The sequence below is a fragment of the Canis lupus genome, chromosome 6 (assembly GCF_011100685.1).
Source record: "Canis lupus familiaris isolate Mischka breed German Shepherd chromosome 6, alternate assembly UU_Cfam_GSD_1.0, whole genome shotgun sequence".
NCBI lineage: Eukaryota > Metazoa > Chordata > Mammalia > Carnivora > Canidae > Canis > Canis lupus.
In genome coordinates, this window is record NC_049227.1 from 51,548,816 (window position 1) to 51,575,675 (window position 26,860).

The 26,860-nt window shown below is 38.5% G+C and overlaps 1 protein-coding gene across 1 annotated transcript in view; it reads right to left on the minus strand.

Annotated features, from left to right (window-relative positions):
• Positions 1-26,434, minus strand: part of SNX7 (sorting nexin 7) — a 92,946-nt gene extending 66,512 nt beyond the window's left edge. The window contains 3 exon segments of the mRNA XM_038541237.1: positions 2,710-2,892; positions 26,253-26,324; positions 26,327-26,434. Of these exon segments, the coding sequence (XP_038397165.1) occupies positions 2,710-2,892; positions 26,253-26,324; positions 26,327-26,434 (363 nt within the window).
• Between the last annotated feature and the right edge of the window lie 426 nt (positions 26,435-26,860).

Sequence of the window (26,860 nt, forward strand, 5' to 3'; positions counted from 1 at the left end):
ATCCCTACCGTTATAATCTTAATGCCTATAACTATAAATTTTCATACAACTAAAACTCAGGGAAACCACTTCTGAACCTCTAAACGAAATGGGGTGCCCATGCTCATGAAATGCTGTATTTTTCTCTCAAAGCATTTGTGACTATAATTAAAGAGTTAAGCATGTAATTGTATAATATCCATCACCCGTCCTAGGCTGAAAGCTCCATGAAGGCAGAGAGTATGTCTGTCTTGATTGCTGGTGAAGTCTCAAAATACAAGCACAGTACCTGGGATGTAATTGGCACTCAACAAAACTTCACTGAATATAGGAAAAAGTGAATAAATGATAATAAGTGAATAGTAAAGAAAAGACTCTATTTGATAACAAAATATATATCTACCAAATGTTTATACATTTGTATCTGTAATACATATTTTAGTATATATAGTTATAGTCTATATACTAGGATGTAGTAAAAATAATCAGAAGTAGAACAAAGAGACTTGTATAACAGTCTATTTCATAATAGTGAAATGAAAGATAGTTTGCCATAACCATGTAGAGATGCACCAAAGTATAACAGAAAACACATATCATGTGAAAGTAAATAGTCTGGATTTAAAACCCAGCTCAGGTAATCATTATGGTAGGTAACCTCTGGCACGTTACTGAGTTTCGGTGTCCTCATGCACAAAATGGGGGTAACTCCTAACATCTAAGTTAATACGTATAAAGTGGTTAGAACATTGCTTTGCACAAAGTAATCACACAATAAACGTTACTACTGTAATATTATCCCTATTACTAGTACTATAAGAGCAGTATACTTAAAGTATAATGTAAATATGGATAACTCATCAGAATTCTATGTCTGTGATTAGAGTAAAATTCACAGGGTGGCTTATAAATAAAGTGTCTTTCTAAGTGAAACAAATAATGATGGGAAAATAATTCAGTTGCACAAATTCTTTGCTAGGAAGGATGATGACAATGGATGCTTATAATTAAAATAGTAATACCAGGAGAAATCTGGTTCGATTCTTAACAGAATGTCTGTATAAACACATGAAATATTCACAAAGACCCTACAAGGTTAATACTGTTATCTTATTTACAACTGAGGAAACTAAGCATAGAGAGGTGAATTAAATTGCCTAAGACACATACCAAGAAAGAGGAGTAATCAAGATTCAATCCCATGCTATCTTGCTCTACAGTCTCTTGATATGAGTATGATACCATAAATTTCTTCACTCATCCGTTCACCAAAAAGTGAAACTGCTTATTTATTATATCCTCTGTATTTAGAAATATGGATAACTTAAGATACAATTACCTTCCTTGTGAAGCTCACAGACTTGTTAGGAATAAATACCAATAAATACATATTATCTACTCACAGATAGGCAAATACTGAAAATTCATTATGTGCCAGGCATTTTGCTAAGTGTTTTACATTGATTACCAATGCTAAATTGATTCGTACAGCAACTCTACAGAACCAGGTTCGATGATCATTTCCGTGTTATAGATTTAAAAAGAAAAAAAGACTCAAAGACTTAGAAGGATTAAATATAGGCCTTTAATTTCCTTGCTATACTGATTCTGATGCTTTACATTCTTTAAGACTTCAATTAGAACAACATGTGAAAACAGAAGAAAGAAAGAAGACTTTCAGCCTGTAGGTGCAGGGGGCAGGGGCCAGGCAGGCATCATTTTTAGTTGTGGAAAAGTAAACAGTAGTTCTTCTGTCTAGAAGAGGAAGGACAGACATAGCAAACAAGAAAAAGTATATGCAAAGTCATGAGTATTCAGATAACAAAGATCAGTGGAGAGCAGGGTATTGAAATGAGCAGGAGATAAGTCTTATACAGTAAGCTGGCATCAGACTGAAAAGTTCCTTATATGTCATTCCAAGGAATTTGCACTTTGTTCTATAAGAGATGAGGAACCAAGGAAGGATTTTAAGAATCTGAGTGAACAGATCAGATACGTGTTTTTTAATGAAACATAACTAGCAGCAAAGGTGAAATTTGCACTGGAAGAAGTGATTACAGGAAGATGGTCTAAAACCTTTTCATCTACACAGAAGATGTACTACAAAGATTAGGGTGAGGCTTCATAAAGAAAATATTATAACATGAATATAATTCTTAAAAGCTGTTATTACATAAAGGATTTTTTAAAAAAAACAGTTATACTATTTGGTTATTTTACTTTGATAGCCTTGTCCTAGGATTAAGGAGAATTGGGTTCTAGATTTACTCTTCCTTTGAGTTACTGGACAACTAACAATATCTTACAAAGGAGCCACTTGCTTTTACTTGGAAAACAAATGAAATTATATTTTGTAATCTTTAAAGAAGTGCTACAACAAAATATTGTATCATGTTTTTAACTAGTTGTCTTTATTAATAAACTGAGGCTCTTCTTTTCCAAAGATATTTGTTTATAATTTTTGAAACTAAAAACGAAATGTTCCTATTTCAAGATGCACAACTGCTAAAAAGAAAAAAAGAAATGAGTGACTGCTGTAATTTGAATTTCACTGATTTCATACAGAAGAGGTTAAGGGTAGATTAGATGCAATGTCTTACCCAAAATGGTTGGAAAAAAATAAGTCAATTCAGCTAAGATTCTCTACTGTTGAGAGTCATAGCAAACAAAAAGTACTTGCAAAAGTTCAGAAAATAACTTTATCCAAGAAAGTGTTCACTAAAAATTTACCTTAGTAATAATCCTGTAAGTAATGAAAGTTTCAATTGTAGTAACATGGCTTTCAGGTTCATCAACTGTAATGAAGAGATCTTTCAAATCTGGTTCATCTTCAAATTTGACTTGGTTTATCATCGACAGAGGAGATGTTGGCATCATAGGGCTGAAGGAATTCATGTCCATCAATGAGGCATCCTAAGGAATAAACCACATTCAAAACTTAACATCTATAAAAGTAAGTTTAAAATCCTCTTTTTCTTAGTAACTATGAATACTAATGAAATATGTCAAGAACAAAAGGGATGATTGGACTCCTAGTTAAATATGGCATGTTGAACATGTATTTTTATCTGTTTCCTATTAAAATCCCACTTTAAAAATGACAGAAAAGAAACTAACAAAGTAAAGTAAAACAAGACAAAAAAGGCATAAAAAGCCATAAACCCTCAAGGTAATAAAGGAGAGAGAGAGAGGCGCTAAGCAAACAAAAGCAACTACTCTTTGGAAACTGGAAATCTGATTGTTGAGGGATCACTGAAATAGCAGAGCAGAGAAAGCTGAACAGTAAACCTAGGAAATGATGGTAAACTTAGAAAGCATGAAAGAATCTAAGAGAGACTTAAGGGTTACAGGCACCACAAACCTGTGGACACACAGAGTGATGGTAGAGCTAAAACCAGAGGATTGGTTGAAAAGCTAAAAAACAAACAAAAAAAGAAAGAGTACCTCAGATTCCCTCACCTACCCCATTGTCATCAGTCACATTTCTCCCCCAATTTTGCTGAAAACTCGAAGTTTACTTTCTCTATTATCTCTGAACTCAAGGATGCCAGGCAGAGTGGAGAAAGAGATAGCAAGGAAAAGTCCTATAGACTAGATGGGAAGATAGCCAGCCCTCTTCCCTCATCTGGCGCCAAGGATGCTGGCAGCAAGGTGCGAAATTCCACGTAGTGATCTGAGGGTTCCGCTCTTACCTCACCGTTCTGAGAAAAAATTAAGAGTTGCAGTCCCTGAATGAATTAGCCAGGTCTTTGAATAATCACTCTGAGGTGAAGCCCCTATCATACGTGCTGAATATCTACTCCACTTTTTATTGCCTGATGTAGGAGCTACTAAATATCTAAAATAAGTGGAAAGCCTCTGATGTGAAAGACTCACAAACACAAGGCAGGAAGCAGTTACAGAACAGAATGGTTACAAAAAATAGATGAAATCATCAGAGATAAGCATGATATCTAATTCATGAATAAAAACAGGAGTTATATTCTTTAAAAAAAATCAGAGAACAGCAGCAAGACAATAAAAAAGGAGGCTCATGAAAATTGAAATATGTTAATAAGATAACAACTCAACAGGAAGTTTGAAAGCTAGAACTCAAGAACTAAGCTGAATTAAAAGAACAAGAGATAGAAAAGGAGAAGGAAGTGTTTTTAGAAATTAAAAGATCCAGGCAGGCAGTGCCTTAATAAAACGGATTCCATAAAATGAAGGAGGAAAATGTACTTTAAACTGAAATGTTTCCAGGTTGCTAGGGCCTCTCCTGCCTCTTCAAAATGAATGGGGCAGTTGTGGGGTGGATGTGCTCCTGCAACCCTCCATTACTATGACATTTCATAATAGAGGTTAGCTTCCAGAGAGAATAAAAACAGTTAAAATACAACAGGAATCTCAGGAATCAGAATGGCTTCAGATTTCTCAATGGTAACACAGAAAACTAAATGACAGTAAAATATCTTCCAGATTTTGAGAGGAGACTATATCTTCTACTTAGGACTCTATATAGCCAGGCAAACTGTCATTCAAATATACATGTCAATTAAAGCCATTTCAGATATATAAAAGACTTCAAAAACTGTTTTACCCATGCACCCATTCTTTGGAAGCTTCTTTAATTTTCCAAAATAAGGCATATAGCAAGAAGAAACAATCTAGGGGCACCTGGGTGGGTCAGTCAGTTGAGTGTTCGACTCTTGGTTTCGGCTCAGGTCATGATCTCAGGGTTGTGGGATGAAGCCCAGCAGAGGGCTCACACTCAGCAGGGAGTCTGCTTGAGATTCTCTCTCTCCCTCTGCTCCTCCCTGCCCTTCAAAATAAATAAATAAATAAATAAATAAATCTTAAAAAAAAAAAGAAGAGGAAGAAATAGGATCTAAAAACAGTAGATTCAACAGAAAAGAGAACCAGAGGAAATTCTTTGAATGACTGTGAAGAAATGTTCCAGGTTAACAGCTTTGCAGCAGAACCAGAGAACAACCTATACAGACCTGGTCAGGAAGACAGAGTCACCAGGAAGGCAGGGAGGTGAATAGGGAAAAAATAATAAAGGAAGAGAGGGAGGAAGGAAGGACGGATAGAAGGAAAGACAGACACAGGGGAGTATGAACGGAAAAAGGAAGAACAAGAGAAGAAAGGAAGAAAAAGGCAGGACGGAGAAAGACTAACAGGAAGAGAGAGGGAAAGAAAGAGAAAGAAAGAAAGAGAAAGGGAAAGGGAGAGAGGGTTAAAGGGAGGGAGGTAACAGAATACATGATATGTTTAAACATAATGAGAGGAAGCATGCCGTGTAAGATTTTGTAGATGAATTGTGATGGGTGCAGAGAAAGCCACGATGGAGAGAAATCAAGAACAAGGGATAAAGAAGTAGAGGAAATGAATGAATAAAAGAATAAATGATAAAAAAATTAAAAATAAATCTAAAATAAATAAATAAAAGAATAAATGAATGATGAATCTCAAGAAAGCAAAACATATACAAGAATGAAAACATAATCATAGTTCAGTACATGGTTTGACAGTGAACAAAAACAAATAGTTCCTAACCCTGAATTTAACTAAAAATGCTGATATAATTATACTGATCAGAAGAAAAATACTGCAAATGCTTGAAGGGATGAGACAGTGCTTATAAAATAGCTTAAAAAATGCAATTACTGTGATGGAAAAAAGGAAGATGAGCAACTGTTCCAGACTGAAGAAGACCCAAGAGACATAATATCTAAATATAACATGAGATCTTGAATTGGATTCCATATTAAAGGAAGAGAACCTTCATTTATTCTCTCTACACAATGTTATTGGGACAACTAGAGAAATCTGAAAGGGTCTGTGGATTATAATGTAGTATTGTGTCAATATTAGTTTCCTGATTTGGATAGGTATACTGTGATTAGATAGGAGGGTGTCTCTGTTTTTGAAAAACATATGCAGACCTAATTAGGGGTAATACAACATCACGTCTCCAATTTACTCAACTTACAGAGAGTGAAAGCAAAAGTTGTGAAATGGCAGTCATTGGGAAATCAAGGTTCAAAGTATTGCAACTTTTCTCCCAGTTTGAAGTTAGTTCAAAATAAAAAAGTATATTTACAGTTTTTAAAAGTCAAATAATTCTACAAATTCTACAAAGCTTAAAATAAAACAAATTAAAATTAAAAAGCAGCTTTCTCTGTTCCAGAATTGCTATTCCCAGTTCATGCCCCTCAGAAGCAAATGCAGAACTCTATTAGCTCTTTTTGTTCCTTGTTACATTTCTTATTTCAAAACAACATATGCTTTGCTTTTTTTTTTTTTTTCCATTTTGACATTATCTGTAGGTTTCTTACTAAGGAGAATAAAGAATATTTATTTACTTAGTCAATTAATTATGTAAGTATAGACTCACAGATTCCTATGTTATTCAGTGGGTTATAATCCATTAATATTATAATTTATTTTGATGTTATAAGTGTCCAAAACCTACCTAGTGGAACCCCCCTTAATCCTGGCACCTGTGTGTTTTTGATACATCTTAATTATTCCTTGAGCACTTTATATAGCAACTTGACATAAGAAGATGTTTCAGGTTTATATTTTCCCTGACCCAGCTATGGAATCAGACATCTCTCCAAAGAGTTCTGGTTCCTTTTGGAGGAAATTGGAATTTGGAAACCAAGATGTGAATGACAAGAAATATATGTATAATACACACACACACACACACACACCCATGCACACACTCATCTGGATCTATCTATCTATATATTAAATACCATGAGTTCAGACGGATACCTCCAATTACACTTTGACACCATCTGACCTTTCCCACCTTACCTCTTCCCATATTTGTAACTCTTTTCTCCAGCAGAAAGAAGCCTGGCTCCCACTATCCTAAAGATATTTACAAATATGGTCAATCCTCCTACACATATCAATCTCCCAACCAGGCCAGCTGTCTCCTCAGTCCCGACCACATAAGCAACGGCAGTCTTATCTCTTTCACAACCACACTGGATCCCTCCCCAGCCCCAATCCCTCTGGCTACTTCCTTGGACACACTGGTTATTTCCTCAGGCATCTTCAATAGTTTGTTTTTTAAAAAGGGAAGAGAAAGGCTGCATGTTATTTTTTTAATAAAAGTTTTTAAATGAAACAAAAGGTTAATATGCAGTAAAATTTTAAATACAAGTAATGTGTTATTCATATGCACAGATAAAACAGTTTCAATATGACATTTATTTTTTCAGTAGTAATAATGACTTATTCCCAATTCTATACTTTCTTTTAGATATCATTTTTCCTTCAAAATTAAGAATACAGGTGTCAGAATCAAAACTTTTGTCTGTTTGAACAGACTAAATTTAACCAACACACTTAGAAATGAATTCTGCAACAAAGTCCATCATAACTTAGCACCCGAGTTAGTCAACACTAAATGAAAAAAAAAAAAAAATCATTACAAAGGAGGCCCAAAACTGGGTCCCAGTCCTTTCTCTCCCACTCACTAAGCAGATAACTTGAACAATTAATTCAGCCTTTGGAGGTTAAAATGAGGATTTGGAGTTGAAAATCTGCAAAATCTCTCCCACGTGAAAGGCTAAAACAGTACAACTTCTAAATGTATTAATATAGAAAAATGTAGCAAAAACCATATATTTTAAGAAAAGGAACACTTTTGTGGTACTAAGAATGAAAAAAGATTGAAATCCTAATATGGACTTATTTTTTCCCCCAAAACAAATCAACTTAAAATCCTTTTGAAGAAGCATCAGTAATATCTGCAGTACTGTTCTCAAGGTTCTTCCCACACAAAAAGTTAGTTATGCGAACTATAATATAGCATTTGGGTAACTCCTCAATGCAGTAATACAGGAGATACTCAACACCAGTTGAAGAGAAGAACAACAATGATTGTTTAAATTAAGAAGGTTCAGGTTATTGTGATTACAAAATGATCTGGGAAAGGAAAAAGACTTAGGCATGATTTAGACCAAGGGACAGAAGACAGTAACAGTTGTATTAATGAAACACAAAAACAGAAACAATAAATGTCTTGCAATAAAAGTTTAGCAAAGTAAATTATGGTATATGCCTGTTGATAGGCTACAATAAACTCTATCCATATGATAGAATATAGTAAAGTGATTAAAAGTAACATTCTAGGAGTAACTTAGAATACAGTATATTGGAAAAATGGTTACAGTATGTTATTAAAAGAAAACAACAGGATATAAAATTTGTGTACGATTAGATTCTTATGTGTATATGTGTGTGAGAGATAAAGTAGGAAAGAAAAAGTGAGAGAAAAAGGACACAAGCTTATAAGCTATACCAAAAAAGTTAATAAAAGCTATTCCAGTTATTGGGATTGCTGAGGAGTTTAATATTTTCTGTGAGTTCCTGCATGTCCAAATATTCTAAAGTAAACATACGTTGAGAAAGATATTAAAATTGTTAGTGTCAACACTGTGTATTATATGTTCAAAGGCAGTAAGAACGACTGTAATAGGGACGCGTGGGTGGCTTAGCGGGTGAGAGTCTACCTTTGGCTCAGGGCATGATTTGGGGACCCAGGGGTAGAATCCAGAGTCCTTCCCCCCAAACAGGCTCCCAGCAGGGAGCTTCTCCCTCTGTCGATGTCTCTGCCTCTCTCTGTGTTTCATGAATAAATAAATAAAATCTTAAAAAAAAAAAAAAAGAACTACTGTAATAAGTTGAAACAGGTGTCTAGAGCCAATTGGACAAAAGACCTTGGATTACATTTTTTTTTCTTAACTCATCAAAGTTGCATAATTAAATGGGAAATCTAAAAATGTCTGGAATCACATGAAAATTGGAGAGTCAAAGTAAATTACAGAAGGCTAACACAATGGAACACTAAGGAATCATTTTAAAACGTAATTTAGAGGTTCCAAATAAATATGCAATCAGAATGTACAAAAATATCTCTCTGTATAGTATATATATTGTGTATAGCATAGCCACTTCACCACATAAAGTATCTATTTTTGCAATCCAAAGAGGATTTTCACTCTTTAGAAAAAAAGGCGAAAAGCAAAAATAGTGTTCAGCAACTGTTCCGCAGCAAGCCCTTAGAAAAGCGGGGTGCACCCCAAGCAGTAAGAGTGGCGCCACCAGGCTCCTTCCCTGGGAACTACACTCAGCCTCGTGGCATCCAACTTTATGACTTAACTGTGCCTGTGAGCATCTGTGCCTCATCTGGATTTATTTTGTGCATCCATTAGCAAAATGTTTCCTAAGGTATCAGAAAAGCCTAAGAGAGATTGTGTTTTGGGTCTGGAAATGCTCAAAAAAATTTTTCCATATAGATTAATGGTAATTGGTTCTTTGTTTTATGCCATTTCAGCTTACAAAAGGTTTCATAGGAATGCTCTATTTTTAGATGGGTGGGGGGAACCTGTAGTAGCCTTTTAAGATGACAAATTTTTATGTGACAGGCAAACGTCCTTTAAATTTCCCTGACACTGCATACCACCGTGTGCTTTGGTATTCTTTGTAGTCACCCTCTTAACTCACCACAACCCACTTCTTATACCTACTACATAATTTAGCATTCTATTTCTTCTGCTTAAAATGCATCCTTTTGTAGAGTGGGAAAGATCTGCATGAATTTACAAAGGCTCACAATTCCAATGAGTAGTGTGGTGTCAAAAATATGCTTCAATATCGAGCAAAGGAAGAAAATTACAGGCTGAAATTTAGCAACATCCAAGATTTCAGTAGAAGGATTTAAATTACTATGAATCACTCAAAAACATTCTTAAAACCTCAATAAAAGTGACTATCCAAAGAGTTTTATATTCACTTCAAAAAAAAAAAGGAAAAGAAAATATAATGACAATGCTTAAAAGATTTACACTTGGACATGAATAAGAGAAGTAAGTGTTTGAGAAGATTCAAAGAAGCAATTAACCAAAAAAGCCCTCCATTTAACCTTTTGTGGTGGATGCTTTTCAGGAGAAATGGATCATTAAAATTTGTTCTTTCCAAACAAAGGTTTCACCTCCACAATAATGTGTGCTTCTTTCTCCTGTTAGTTCTCTCTCTCTTTTCTGTCTCCCACCCCCATCCCCAAACCTTATTTACACATTCATTCATTCTTAGCATTTGGATAGATGTCCATCATCCTATGATCTTTTAGACAATGAAAGTACACCATTTCATTTTCTTTCTTCAAGAGATTAAAGCAGATTAAAGCAGAAGCAGAAGCAGAAATTGTGTGGTAAATCTCTACTTCTTAAATAACACTGAATGCCTTTCTTACAGCCAGCACAGTGAAGACACACAGGCACACACACACCAAAAATCTTGGGATGGTTTCAAGCCCAGATGTGAACATACATGTATAATAGTGAAGCCAAATTATTACAGGAAGCAGTTGCCTTCTACCCTTATTCCAAACCAACAAACCCATCATAAGAAAAAACAGTTAAATGACTTTACAGAAATAAACGGACATTACAATTATATCACCATGATATTGATATTTATTGACACAATCACTTACAAATTAAGTGTAAGTTTTCCTTGTTGTTACATTTGGTTTGGCAGAAGCATTTGTTGGTAAACTGCGTCCTTCCAAAATTCCAATGTTTGAAGAGACCTAATACCCCATACCTCAGAATGTGACCTTATTTGGAGATAGGGTCTTTACAGAGGTTATTAAGTCAAAATGTGACCACTGGGGTGGGTCCTTATGCAATATGACCAATGTCTTTATAAAAAGAACAAATTTGGAAACAGAGACATGTGTAGTGGGAAGATGGTTAGGAAACATAAGAAGACACCAAGGTTGAGAGGCCTGGGAACAGACTCCTTCCTCACTGTTTTCAGAAGAAACCAACCCCACGGACACCTTCACTTCAGACTTCTAGCTTCCAGAACTGTGAAAAAAGTAAAAGTCTCTTGTTTCACAAACCTACTCTATTGGACTTTGTTACGGAAGCCCTGGCAAACTGACAGCATTTCTACATGTAGAGTTGTACACAATAAAAATTTAAGAAGGAAGTAAAGGTACAAAGGAAGTAAGTACTTAATGATTACTGTATTTCATCCTGGCTCCATTCGTTCATTCTCTTACAGGTTAACAATCAACTCCAGTAATTTCTGAGAAATGTTTTCGCCTCCCTCCTTGAATGCTTTTAGATGGTTCAAAAGTTCCACTACTGAAATAAATAAAATACATCCCTGAAATTTAAAACAATGGCCTGCCAGTACTTGAGTACTCAGGAAATAAACTCCAAAAGAAACAGGTTAAAAGGTGAGATATGACCTTTCTAAGAAATGTCCTTCCTGAATATCTCCCACTAAAAGGCTACTCGGAAACATCTCATAAATATAACATGAATTACTCTGATAATACTAAATCGGATCCACCATCTGTGCACAAACAGCTATTTTCTTTTTTTTACAAGTAGAGGGGGAAAAAAATCAATGTGAGAAGTGTGATAAATCAGAATAGTGGCATGAAAAGGCCATGCAAACAAAATTTGCTGATGCGCAAGAAACACGCACACCAAGAGACATCTGGTAAAAAAGCAACTTAAAGTGGAAGGAGTTTGAGAAACTGTGTTATGAGGGACACTCATCCTGATGGGCCTATATTTAGACTTACCAGCTGTGTTTTGGTTTACAGCTCCTTCCAATCTGCCTGCTTATAATAATAATACAAAAATCAGAAAGGCCTTCTGTGGAACACTGCTGAAAATGTGATTGGGGGAAAAGCCAGCCTGTGTCATGTTCTATAAAGGGGCATACAACACTCTAATCTTGTTTGACATAATTTCCAGGGCTATGTAGTATATATCCCCTTGTATGCATATACCATAATTTATTTATCCATTTTTCTGTTTCTAGCATTTCTATTTTCTAACAGTGCCGCTTTGAATGTACTTGGACTTCCTCGGGTTTTGTGCACTACAAAGCTATATACTAACCATAGTAATTTTTCACATCATTCTATTTGACGTAACATTCCCTTCTGTCCACCTCCCCCAAAATGTAGTACGCTAAAAGAAAAAGTCTCTGTAGCCAGGCAGAGAGGTCATATCTCACCTTGGATCGGAGAGGATAAAAAAATGAGGAATAAATGTGATGTACACATCAGCTACTTGAAGGCTCTATATGAATTATTTTATGTAAACCTTACCACAACCCTGTTGAGTATATCCTAATTCTCCCTCCAACCTTTTCTTTAACCAGATAGCAATATTTAAGATTTTTTATTTTACAATGGTGAGAAAGCGATACACATTCAGTAAAAATCAAACTTTGATTTCGAATTTTGATCTTTTCTTGGGCTAGCGATATGCACACGGTACAAGACTCTGGTGATGCTGGAGAGCAAGCAGTGTTCAGTTAGCCATGAGACCATGAGGATAAATCCAATACACTTACCACCATGCTGCACCCACACAATCAATTGGTTTTTCACTTTCAGGGACAGTATTCAGGGAAATTCAGTATCTCAGGTGAATGAAATATTCACCACTTTATTATAAAGCGGGCTTTGTGTTAGATGATCTTGGTCAACTGTAGGCTGATGTAAATATTCTGAGCATGTTTAAGGTAGGCTAGGCCAGCTATGATGTTTGGTAGATTAGGTGTATTAAGTGCATTTCAACTCCCAATATTTTCATTTTACGATGCTTTTGCCAAGATAAAACCTCATCATAAGTGAAGATCTGTATATTTTTTGTATTTATGAAAATATTCTATAAGAATCATTTAAAAAGTTATAGAAGGTGTGTTCAAACAGGATAAGGATACATTCTTGATTATTGAAAACTGTACAGTAATTTTCTTTTAAAGTTTTCTCCTAAAACTTAGAAATAAAAATAAAGTCTGATTGAGGTAGGCAAAATTAAGTAAGTTCCGGATTTTTACCATTCGTATTCTTTTAAGGGCTTTTTAAAAAATATCCAGACACACATACACAAATTAATATTCTTATTCACCTCAGTAAACATACTGCATATATAAGCTAGGACAAGTAAATAATAAGTAAAATGTTAAGGCTGAAAAACAGGCGAGGCTCCCACACGAAGTGTGTCCTCCAAACCACTGGCACGGTTATATGTGTGCGTCCCCAATATGTCATGTTACTGCATGCCAAAGATATTTAAAGCCCTTAATGCTAATTCCACAAATGACAAAGGTCTATTAAACTTGCCTCAAAATAAATTTGGGGTACACCGATTAAACACAATTTCAGCTAACAACCTCTTATAGATTCAGTGATGACTAAGTAGAAGCAGACCAAGCCAGGAAAAAAAAAAAAAAATTGCTCTAACCAGAACTCCTGATAAAGTTGAAAATACATTCTATGGGCAGACAACACTGCAGACCTAACTCAGGAATGTAATAAATAAAACATAAATTTAAAAAACCCGGTTCCTAAGGAGCCCAGCCAATTGACTGTACACTCAATAGGCGTGACTAAAATGCATTCTGGCACATAGTAAACTACTCCCCTAAACGAAAGCTCCATCTTTCCTAGAAACTATCTACAAAGATAGTTGAGTTGCCTCAGAAAAGGTTGAGTTGCCTTGATATCCAACCACGCCAACAACCTTAAAAGCATTCCGAAGAGACTTAATATATGCTTATAATATATCAAGAAAACTAGTAGACAGTTAGAACAACTGTACCAAGAGTATTCTTATCGCCTAGTACTTTCAAATAACATGACAAATACTATGTATCATGAATCATTGAACGGGGAAGCTATATACATACACCAGTGTTCTGGTGATGTTGAGGGTTGGATTCCAGACAACCATAATAAAGGGAATATTGCAATAAAGTCAGTCAAATGAATTTTTTGGTTTCCCAGTGCATATAAAAGTTATGTTTACACTAAACTGTAGTCTATTGAGTGTGCAATAGCATTATGTCTAGAAAACTTTATGGTATATACCTTAATTTCAAAACACTTTTGCTAAAAACTGCTAACCATCATCAGAGCTTACAGTGAAATGTAATCTTGTTGCTAGTGGAGGGGCTTGCCTGGATGCTGATGGCTGTTGACTAACCAGGGCGGTGGGTGCTGAAGGCTGGGGTGGCTACGGCAATTTCTTAAAATTAGATGACAATGAAGTACGCTGCATCAATTGAACAATTTCTCTGTAGCATGTGATACTATTTGTTAACTTTTACCCACAGCAGAACTTCTTTCATAATTGGAGTCAGTCCTCTCAAGCCCTGCTGCTGCTTTACCAACTAAACTAAATGTATGTAGTATTCTAAATCCTCAGTTGTCAGTACAACAATTTTCACAGCATCTTCACCAGGAGTAGATTTCATCTCAGGAAACAACTGTCTTTGCTCATCCATAAGAAGCAACTCCTCATCCCTGAAAGTTTGATCATGAGATTGCAGCCATACAGTCACATGTTCAGGCTCGACTTCTGCTTCTAGTTCTCTATCTCCACCACATCTGCAGTTACAGCCTCCAATGAAGTCCTGAACCCCTCCAGGTCATCCATGAGGGCTGGAATAAACTTGTTCCAAATTCCTGTTCCCGTTGATATTTTGACCCTTTCACATGAAAACAAATGTTCTTAATGGCACTCAGAATGGTGAGTCTGAAGGTTTTTAATTTAGAAGAAGGTTTTTAATTTACTTTGCCCTCAGATCCATCAGAGATCTTACCATGGCAGCTACTGCCTTATGAAGTGTATTTCCTAACTAATAAGACTTACGGAGTTGAAATCACTCCTTGATTCATGGGCTGCAGAATGGATGTTGTATTAACAGGCATGAGATCAACACCAATCTCACTGTCCATCTTCTTCAGAGCTTTTGGGTGACCAGGTGCATTGTCAACGAGCAGCAATATTTTGAAAAGAATCCCTTTTCTGAGCAGGAGGTCTCAATGTTGGGCATAAAATATTTGGTAAGCCATGTTGCAAACAGATGTGCTGTCATCCAGGCTTTGTTGTCCCACTTATACAGGCAGAGTAGATTTGTAATTCTTAGGGGCTCTAGGACTTTCAGAACGGTAGATGAGCAGTGGCTTCAACTTAAAGTCACCAGCTGCATTAGCCCCTAACAACAGAATCAGCCAGTCTTTTGAAGTTCCAAAGCCAGGCATTGACTTCTCTCTAGCTATGAAAGTTGTAAATGGCACCTTCTTCTAATAGAAAGTTGTTTCTTCTACGTTGAAAACATTTGGTTTAGTTTAGCCACCTTCAGTAATTATCTTTCTAGATTTTCTGGACACCTTGCTGTAGCTTCTTCATCAGCACTTGCTGCTTCACCTTGCACTTTTATATTATGGAGATGGTTTCTTTCCTTAAACCTCACTAACCTCTGCTAGGTTCACACTTTTCTCCAGCAGCTTCTTCACCTCTCTCAGCCTTCACGGAATTGAAGAGTTAGGGCTTGGCTCTGGCTTAAGCTTTTAGTTAAGGGAGTATTGTGGCTGATTTGATCTTCTATCCAGACCACTAAAAATTTTTCCAGATCAGTAATACCACTGCTTCATTTTTTCATTTTTCTTTTTTCTTTTTTTTCTTTTTTTTTTTTTTTTTACCATTCATCTGTTCACTGGAGTAGCACTTTTAACTTCCTTTATGACTTTTCCTTTGTATTTACAACTTGGCTGTTCAGTGCAAGAGGCGTAGCTTTTGGAATATCTTGATTTTCAACATGCTTCCTCCTTAACCTTAATCATTTCTATTTTTCATTTATCTTTAAGATTTTATTCATTTATTCATGAGAGACAAAGAGAGGGAGGCAGAGACATAGGCAGAGAGAGAAGCAGGCTTTCCGCAGGGAGCCCGATAGGGGACTCAATCCCCAGACCCCAGATCATGCCCTGAGCCAAAGGCAGATCTTTAACCATTGAGCCACCCAGACATCCCTTTAGTTTTTCAGTTAAAGTGAGAGATGTGTGCCTCTTCCTTTCACTTGAACACTTAGTGGCTACTGTAGGGTTACTAATTGGCCTAATTTCAATATTATTGTGTCTCAGGAAATAGGAAGGCAAGGGGAGAGGAAGAGCAACAGGGGAATGACCAGTCAATGGTGTAGCCAAAACACACACAATATTTGTGTATTAAGTTCCCTGTCTCATATGGGTGCTGGTCATGGTACCCCAAAACAAATACAATAATAACATCAAAGATCATTGATCACGAGTCAATAAAAAATATAATAGTTTAAAAGTTTGAAATATTGCAAGAATTTCCAAAATGTGACATAGAGATGCAGAGAGGGAAAATGCTGCCAAGAGACTTGCTTGACACAGGTTGCCACAAATCTTCAATGGGTAAAAAATGCAGTATTTGCAAAGCCCGCAATAAAGGAAAGAACAATAAAACGAGTAAGCCTATAATATAGCATTTAAGAGACAATACCAAAATTCTGGTAGCACTCTAAATAGTAACTAAAAAGAATATACAGTAACAAATATATGTTTGTGAGTCTCTGAAGATCTCATTACAAATGCAAAATAGAGGCTTCTACAACTTAAAAACATTAAGCTTCTGTACCATAAGAGCAAACACTGAAATTTTCTAAGGGACAGGGACTGTGTGCCTTAGCACCATATGCTTACATTACTTCATTTAATCCTCTCAACAACATGATGGAAGTAAATGCAGTTATCATCATCTGCAGTTTACAGATAAACTGGTGGACAGGGATAATAATAATTCTTCCCAAATCACTTATCTCAACGGGCAGAGTCAAGATTCAATCACCACTACCATTACCACCAGCCATGTGCACACGCAAAACGCACCCAGTGTAGCAGCTTTACTTCATTTTACAAATGTTCACTGAATGTCAACCACGTGTCAGGCACTGGTTTGGGGTTACAACAAGAGTCAAGACTGGGATGTTTCCTGAGCTCTTATGAAGCTTATACTTTGGTTAAATGGGAGGGTGGGAGATAATAAACAGGTAAAACATAGAGAAAAAACTTAAAAATTCCAGATTTGAGTAAGTATTGATAAAAAAAAAAGGTTACACTTTTTTTTTTTTTTTTTTTAAAAAGTGGGGTGTGTTGCTGGGTTAAGGGAGGAAGGCAGGGAGAAAGAGGAATGCTCCTGATAATTATCAGGGAGGGTGTCTTTCAGGAGGTCATACTGAAAAGGAGCCAGTCATTAAAAACACCGAGGGATAAAGATTCCAGTCTAGAGAACCAATGAAGCCTGTGACAGGAAAGGACTCAGAATGGTGGAGGACCAGAAAGGTAGCAAATGGCTGGCACACAAGCTTTCGTGAAGGTATAAACAACAAAACTCATTTTACTATTTACTGTGTCAGAATTGTAAGTATTCACATTTTCTTCTTATAGGTCTTTAAAAAAAAAAAGGGAGGGGATAACACTATGATAAATGGCTGTTCCACCTAGAAATACAAAAGTGAGACATTTGTTGCACACAGGCTTTTAAGGATCTGTATGGCCTCACTCAGACTATCATGAGCATCAGCCAATTGGAGATTATTAATCGTGACTAATGCTTTTTTTTTCTCAATTATGCTTTTTTTCTCAATTTTTCTAATTTTTCTCAATTATGCTCCTTACCTAGCAGAATTTTTTTATATATATACTTAACACCCTATAGAAAAGAAATGCTTTTCCTTATTCAGAAAGGTCCAATATGCCATTTGCCTCTAACTTTGCCACAAGACCACTGTGGGAGACAGTATGATTGTTCCCAGTGGCCTTCTGTCATCCTATGAAAGGGTTTTATCTCCTGGTCAACTGCCAGCTAATTTTTAGTGTCCCGTTATAGAAGGAAAATAGTTTCCCACCACAGGGATTGGATCAGTGACTTACTTTGGATAATGGCATGTGTCTGGGCAGATTTGAGATCCATTGCCTATTTCTACCTGTGCTCATATTCTTTTCCCTCTGCTAGAGGAATGAAATGTCCCAGTTAGGGGTTTCTCCTTCGGTCTTGATCTCAAAATGAAGAAGACCTGTGAAACAGACTCAAAACTTGAAACTGACCCATAGCTCAGTTACAGTTGACAGGTTCATGAAAAAGAAATAAGCCCTATTGTAGGTAAGCCACTGAGATCTTGTTGCTCTTACTACAGCATAATTAGTGAAAGCTGATGAAAATATTACTCAATGTTCAATTAGATTAAATATAAAAATGTATTTATATACATATGTATGTATAAACACACACAACTTTTTCAGAGTTAGTACAAAGGAACAAATCAGGGTGGGTTTTTTTTTTTTTTTTTTTTTTTGCCCCTCAATTTTGAAGATTCTCAAACAAAGAGTTTGTCATTTGCTTTTGGTCACACATAATAAGGCTCTCATTTTAATATTAAACAGAATTTCTACTCCTAACATTTCATTTCAAATGATTAAACTCTGTTTTTCATTTTAAAATAAAAACTTTATTTCTTGTACCAAAAAATTAAAGCCATGACTAAAAAATAATAAAATTACAAGAAAAATGAACCTAAAAATATTATGTTAAATGAAATAAACCAGACACAAAAGACCACATATTGTCTGATTCCATTTATATGGGATTTCCTGAAAAGGCCAATCTATAGAGATAGAAAATAGTAGATTAGTGTTTCTCTATGGCTGGGAGTGAAAACAGAGGTTAACTGTAAATCATGTGATGGATTTTGGGGGTGGGGATATAAAAATGTCCTAAAACTGATTTACAGTGATAGCTGTACAACTCAGTAAATTTAATAATAATAAAAAAAAAACACCCCTGGGTGAAGTTTATACTATTTAAGTTATACCTCAGTGAAGTTACTTTAAAAACAATCAAAAAGAGTATGTCATACCAAAGCATTCTCAAAATAAAAAATATATATGTATACATATAATTATTTCAGTTTTTAATTTTAAATCTACTGGTTTATCCCTCTGTTCTGTTTTTTCTTAATTGTATTTTACTAAGTTTTTATGTCAATATTTGCTAATCAATTTGATTTCCTGACTCTATCCTTTTTTATTAATGCTATAGGTAACCACACTGTAATCCAGCATGATTGATATAAAGCAGGGTCAGAGTTAATAAAATATTTCATCTAAAACAGAGAAAATCTTTCAAGCATATAACTTTTCACTTGTTTATTGAAAAAGCTTTAACATAGATTTCTAAAGTGAGTAACTATGAAAGTTTACTTTAACTTTTATATCCTAGTAGGAAAGTATGGGATACAAATAATAAGAATAAAATAAATTTTGAACACTACAACCACATAGTTATTGCATCTGTGTTTCTTTTTTGATCACACTAGCCATTTGTAAAACTGTAGCAGGTTATCAGTTAGAATTATACTAGAGCATCCTACCCGAACCTCAAGAATGCAGAAATAAAATTGCACCTTTAAAACTCAGTAACATACATTTTTGGGGGAATATTATGTTCAAATCTGGAGCCTTTTGACATTTTCCCCAAATACTTTTAATAATATTCCCTACTGTCATGAATCAACAAATAAATACTGTTGCCAGCATAAAAACCTTTCCTAAAGGTTTCCATGGATTTTTTTCTTTTGGCTATACAATATCCAATACTCTTTCCGAATATAAGATTGATTATAGTTTCTGCTAGTGCTTATCCCTTTCTGTACCTGCCATCTCCAGCCTTCAAATCTACTGTGAGTACCTAATATGGACCATTTCCTTACTTTCCTGCCATAATAAGTTTTCATTGCTTGCAACCAAGCCTCTTGAGATAGGTGCTATTAGCTTTAAAAATTTTATTTTTCCTAGTAAAAGAAGGTTTCTAAATGATTCCCTTGGAGTTGTCGGGTTGTTTTGTTTTGTTTTGCTTTGCTTTGTGTTTATTTCCTCTCATACAATTCAAAAAGGAGATTTTGTCCAGGTTCAACATTCAGCATAGCTCTGTGTCATCCAGCAAGAACATTTATTCACTATTTATTAAGACCAATTTGCTTTAATCCTATTTAGTTTAGTATCCTGATAGGAAGGACCAACACAATGCAAACTGAATTTACTGAAAACAGATCATTAACAAATTACTGTAATAACTGGGTCTCTCCACAGGAAAAAAGTAATAGGCCATATCATTCATTAACATATTTATCCCATAAATGTCTGAAGTTCCTACTCCACTACCATCAAGAAGTTTAATCTATTAGAGACAGAAAAGCAATCAAGGTTTTACAGATGAGAAATAAATATCTATTCATAAGGTAATGTAGTAAGTATTACAAGATTTGAAACGGTATTATGGGAAGCGCAGAGTGGAAAAATTAATTCTAGCTGGAGAATGAAGCAGCTCTTCAGTAAGAGATACCTTTACATCAGGCCATAAGAAACAAAAAGGAGTCTGCTGTGTCAACCCAACAATAACTACACAGAGGTAGAAAAATACGAAGCAAGCTCATGTAGTGGCAAGTGAACCAACCTAGATCAGTGCTTCTAGATCAGTACTTCTTCAAATTGTAAGGTGCAAACAAATCAAGGTGGACTCCTGGTATCATACATACTGATTCATTTGGCCTTGAAAGTGGGTTCTGAGACTACATTGCTAATGAGCTTCCGATGCAACAGATTCAGGGACTCTGAGTAAAAGTAGTTAAGGCCGGAGATGACAGGGTGGTGAGGCAGGAGAGCCAGCACGCAGCCCCATCAAGAGTCCTGAATGGCAAAATGTGACAATAGGATCAGAACTGTGTGTACTGCAAACATCAGTGTGCTTGTGAATATATGGGGATGGACTAGAGGCAGAAGAGAAGATGACTAGGGCTTTATGAGGCTATTTTAACGGTTCTCAGAAGTTAACAACTCTGATTTGTAGCAGTGGAAACAGAAAGAAGTCACAGATTCTGGAGATACCAAGAAAATAAAACTGATGGGGGCTTCTTAGATATGTTGGACACATGGAGAGTGTCCATTCATTCAGTGTCCAGTCTCTATTCAACATAGAGAGTAACACTCAGTATTTGATCCTGGCTATCTAAGAAACTGTCACATCATTAGCAGAGAATTAAATAGAAACCGTAACCAATGTGGCAAGAGAAATATAAAAACTAGAGAAATGGCAATGGGTAATTTGATTTGGGAATTGAGTCGAAGAGATGAGTAGGACCATCTAATGAAGACTCTCCACTGCTCTTGTAGTTAAATTCAGTGTAAGCTAAAATTCCACTTGTCCCAGCCTCTTAACTGCGGAAAGGGACAGTCCAACTGTCACACCCTCTTCTCCGCTGGGACAGTTAGTCATCCAGCTTGTGCAGGAACATTTTTAGTGACAGAATTCATGACCATGCTGAGTAATCCTTTTCATTCTGGAACCTTCAATTAGAAAATTCTTCCATAAATTGATCCAAAACTTGTCTCCTCAGATTTCTGGCCTAGCAGTTCTAGCTTCGCTCCTCAAAACTACAAACATCTAATCAACCTAGATTATCATAACTCTTCATAAGGAACTAAACCCAAGTCTTTTCCACTTTTTGTTTTTGCACAGCCTTTCTTATCAGGCCACGGTTGCCCAGACATATCATCAGTGAAACCCCCTTGTTTATTCTCCTTCACTATGGCAAATGTGGGGCAAGACTGTGGCTGGGGCAGCCCTCCGCACTACTCATGCTAGTGGAAAACAGTGTAGATGGATCCAAGCCCTCTTTCTGCTAAGCCCAGACTAGATTGCAGGCTCAGTCTCAATACAGCATTCCAAAGAATCAATAACAGGATACTGGCATCTGCAGTTGAGATAATATCCCTTTAACGTTTTCTGATATAGACATCGATTCCCCCTTTAAAATACAGAGGATGAGGGGCACCTGTGTGGTGCAGTCAGTTGGGCATCTCTCTTGGTTTTGGCTCAGGTCATGGTCTCAAGGGTCATGGGATCGAGCCCTTCATCGGACTCTGTGTTTTCTCTCTCTCTTCCCTTCCCACTCTAGTGGGCATGCACTCGAGCTCTCTCTCTCTCTCTCTAAAATAAATAAATCTTAAAAATAAAATATAGAGGATGGAATGAAACTTTGGAAGTGGCATGAACAATTCAGATCACAGTATAATTAATAGTCCATGTGACCTTGAAAATATGGTGTTTGTTTAGATTCAGTATCATGTCATTTGTGTATATTGACCTTTCAGTCACTGAAAACAACTAGGAATGTTTGTACATAGAATGGTCCCATACAAAGTCTCCCCAAACTTACTTTGAAATTTCCGTATTTACTTAAATTCTATTGTTGACCATATATGCTCACTCATAGGAGAACTTGAGGATTTTTTATTTTCTTCCTACTTCACGCACCAGTCTTCCTCCTCTGGGATGAATATAAGAGTACTTAACATATAAGAAGGCTATGTTGGTAGATGGTGGAACCTCTAGTGGTAGGAACCTCCTAGATCAGCCCTACTTTCCTTTGCTTAATGGGTCCCTCTTTTTTTACCCATCAAACTGGTAAGACCCACTGAGGCAGGATCAGGATACAGACAGGGAAGGAGAGCATGTGACCTAACTGCTGTAATTCCACATTCTAGATTTTAAGTGAGTTGGATGGTTGAGCGTACACATACAAATATTTGCATACATTCCTAGATGCTTGTGCACTATATACACACAAATAATATATCTATACACATCCATGTATACACACTACACACATGTATGCAACTATGTGTGTGCATATATTGTGTACAATGCATGTGTGTATTTTGCATATTTCAGTGCAGATCACCAAGGGAACTACTTATTCATTCAAGGATATTTCTTGAGTAACCATAAGTCAAGCTCGTAATAAAGATCTGGTTAGACTCCTAACTGCTCAAACTGATACAGCCACTAGCCACAGGCGGCTACTTATATTTAAATGTAAATTAATTAAATATAATTAAAAGGTCAGTTCCTCAGGTGTACTAGCCACATTTCACATGCTCAAAAGCCACTTGTCGCTAGGGCTGCCACGTTAGGCACATACAGAACATGTCCATTATTGCACTTGTTTTTGGACAACAGAATCCTATGGTGCCTGTGTATAGCTGATCAATCAATGGGCAAGAGTTGGGATTGACAGAGATCCAATCTACTTAGGAGCTGGATGTTTCAACAACTATATCCCATTATTCTTTCAAAAATAACTTTTTTCACAAAAATGAGTGATTCTTTCAAAAGCACTGTTCAAATGAGCATGCTCATTGTTATATTTCTGATTTACCACAAAACTGTTTTCTATCATTGTTATAAAAACTAGATCACTTCTTTCTTTTCAAAGTGTTTACAAACAAAACGCTAAATAGCTGTATAGCTTTGATAGCTTTGCTGGAGATTGAAATGAAGCCTACCTATACCTTCTAGAACTTCCTTTTTACCCATTATATTAAAAAAAAAGATTTTTTTTTTAATTTTGGTGTACCATTACCTACAATCCCTGTCCCCTCAAATGTGAATAGTAGTGATGAAGATAATTATACCTGTAAATTCCCTGTTTATTCTAGATGATACAGATCTCATTTTATGGTCCTAAATACCCCTTTAAAAGACCAATAATAAGATCTATCATTTACCGAGTACCAGATAAGTACACCTCTGTTCTTCACTGCGACCCAGTTACCTTTACTATGTTTGAATTGCTCCCTCTTCTACACATTACAGTATTTAACAAAAATAGGGGTTATTTATTTTAATGTATTATTTCCAAAAAGCAACTTTTGTAAAAAAAAAAAAAAAATAGAGAAACCAGACTCTTCTACATTTTTGGCAAACCACGTCATTTTGGCCCAGTTCTAACACTATTCTTACACCACTGTTATAATTTTTATCCTTTTCTTTTTTCTGTTTTGAATCATTGGTCATGTTCCCCAACCTTCCAACATCTATATTTACTCTTTAAAGTCAATACCCTCTGTGCTCTCTAGGGTCTCTTGAGATTTAGTATCATTTTCCTCTCACTGGATTACCTGAAAACTCTGAACAATACTTTGTTTCCCATCCCTCTTGATTTATATTGCCATTTAGAGTTTCTGTTACATCTTCCACCTAGACTCCAAGACTGACAGCAACAACTGAATGGTGCCTTTCTTCAAATACTTAGCCCAGCATCTTACACAAAACTATTCAACATGTATTTGCCATGCACTTGGAATGTATTGTGGGAAGAAAGAATTAATAATAAGCCAAAGACTCTACTCTTTACAAAACTTCTGGAGGGGAGTATGATATATACTCACAAATAATCTAAGGGTGTAAGGAACTGCAAATGTAAGCTGAATAGTAAAGTAGTGGAGCTCAAAGGACTGAAGGGTAACAATAGTATCCTTCAGAAGTAATTGTTGAAAGCATCCCAGGGTAAACTGGTCAGTGGAAGAGGCCCACAGAGGAGCAGGTTGGAAAGGGAGTGGTAAAGAGACCAGGCCAAAAGGAGAAGAGTTTCTTAAATCTGCTTCTCTGTGGTTAACGGCTGTAAAAGTCAACTTATGGAAATATAAGTAAGCAGCTAACTTAAAATTTCTCCAAGTATTCTTTTCAGACTTTAAGGAACATTAGATCTTTACCTGAATCTATGTGGCCAGTCTCTTAAAAAGTGGTTCTTAACTTCTAAGTATACATCATACGTAGTTACAAAACACCAACAGGTAGCATGTATCCATGTGTGTGGAGCTGAGGCTTACACCCCTTTAAAGAGACTACAAACTTATAAAATTAGGTAGAAAACCAAATGTTGATTTAGAATGAGAAAAGAAATCTCAACAACTCTTTGGAGCCTTGGAGATCTAGATTCCTTTCTTCTGAGACAGCTTGAGGCAATTTACCAGAAATGCTAATTTAGAAATGCTTCTGGTTGCAATCCTTCATTCCCTTCCCACCTGGAACATCTACAATTCCCAACATTTCCAGAGGCCTCAGCACAAATTTCATTAGTTTCATCTCAGATCTGCCTCTGACAACAGGGGCTCATTAAAACAAGGATTCTTAAGAGGCACATTTAGGATCTGGGGAAAGAGAAAGCACAGGGCTAGTTTAAAACAATCCTGGATGATCTGACACACAAGGGCCACTCCCCACACTGTCCCTCCCCCATGCTGGAAGTTTCGCAACACAGAGCCCTACACTAACACGCCAAGGCCAATAGTATCTTAGAAGGCAAGGTAAAGGATGGGCCGGTTGTCCTCGATTGGAACACAGTGTGTGCCATATAAAACGGCCGTGTTAATTCTTTTATAGGCGAACAAAAAATAATAATAATAATTCCATTGTTTTACGATTTAAACACATTGAAAGGCCAAATAACTTTCTCAAGAACACAAAACCCTGTGTGGTGGTCTAGGATCCAAGGACGCCTACCATTTCATTCAGTCCTAAGGGGAGAAAGGAGCTTTACAGAGTCCTCTTTGGGGTCAGGGTACATACTTGATCACTTTGTAACTTCAGTTCACTCCCCCAGAACACAGCGGGGGTTAGGAAGGGGCTTTACCCGACACCTCAAGGTGACACTTATTTACAGGCTTCTTATTAATTGATACATTGTTCTCAAGTCTTGTACCAGCAGCCACGTTAAGAAGCTGGCTTGACCTCTTCAGCCGTGCCGGGGAGGTATCTTTCTTTTCCAAAAAAGAGACGGCCCCCTCCAGGGCGCAGGCACCCCACGTCCACCACTAAGCCAAGCCGGTTTCGCTGCAAGTCCACGACGAGTTAGAGTTAGGAGGGCGCTGGGGTCCTCGATTGCCCCGGGGGCGGGGGGGGGGGGGGGGGAGGGGCAGGAAAACCGAAAGCGCCGCGGTGGGTGGGGAGGCGGTAGCTCCCCGGACAGCCCCGGGCTCCGCAGAGCAGCTCCCCGTCGGACACGACCCGCGGCCTCGCGGCGAGGGGACTCCCGCGCCACCTCCCGTCCCGGGCCTCGGGGGAGTCGCCCCGTCCTAAGCCCAGCCCGGAGCGCTAGGTCGGGCGGAGCGAGCCCTCTCGGCGCGGCTGAGCTCCCCCAGAGGTCCGGGCTCGGGCGGGGGCACCCCTGGGCCACCGCCTCCCGGGCTCGGAGAGCGTCAGAGACCCAGACAGGGAAAGGGGGGGCTGGGGTGGGGATCGCAACTTTGCTCGCCGCCCAGAGCCGCGGCCGCGCCGATGCAAGGTCAAAGTGCAGGCGGGGGAGGGCGCGGCGGCGGCCCGGGGCCCGCCCGGATTCCAGCGGGCTGCCCGCGGGGCTCGGCGGCCTGGGGTGACCCCCCCGCGCACCCCAGCTCGGAGCCCCCGCGGGGCCGGGAGCGCCCGGGGCCGCCGCCGCCGCCGCCGCCGCCGCCGCCGCGCCAACTCCGGGAGTTGCCTGGGAACTTTCCCGGGACGCGCCGCCGCCGCCGCCGCCGCCCTCACCTTGCTGAACACCTCCAGGTCGTCCTCGTCCTCGTCCAGGTCCAGCACCTCGGCCCGCGGCAGCGCGGGGGGGGGCCGCTGCGGCCCGGGAGGGGGGCGTCGACCCCCGGGCTCGGCGCCGGGGCGCCCCCAGCCGGGAGGCCGCAGGAGCGCGCCCGAGGAGCCCGGCGCTCGCCCTCCATCCCCACAGTGCGCGCCCCGCCGCCGCCGCCGCCGCCAGCCCGGCTCCCCGAGCGCGCCCATTGGCTCCCGCGCAGCCTGCGCCTCCCCGGCCGGCCCCGCTCCAGCCCCTCGCCCGCCGCGCAGACGCGGAACTGCCGGCCGCCGCGGGGCCGCCTCGTCCGCACCTGGCGGGGGGCGCGGGGGCAGCGGGGGGCAGCCGGGGGCAGCCGGGGGGCAGCCGGGGGCGCGGGGGGCAGCAGGGGGCGGGGGGCGGGAGGGGCAGCCGGAGGCGCGGGGAGGGCAGCCGGGCGCGGGAGGAGGCGGGAGGGGCGCAGGGGCGCGGGGGGTGGGGGCAGCAGGGGGCCCGGAGGGGCGCGGGGCCGCCTGGTCCGCACCTGGCCGGGGCGCGGGGGGGCGTCCGGGGCCCGCGGGGGGCGTCCTCGCGC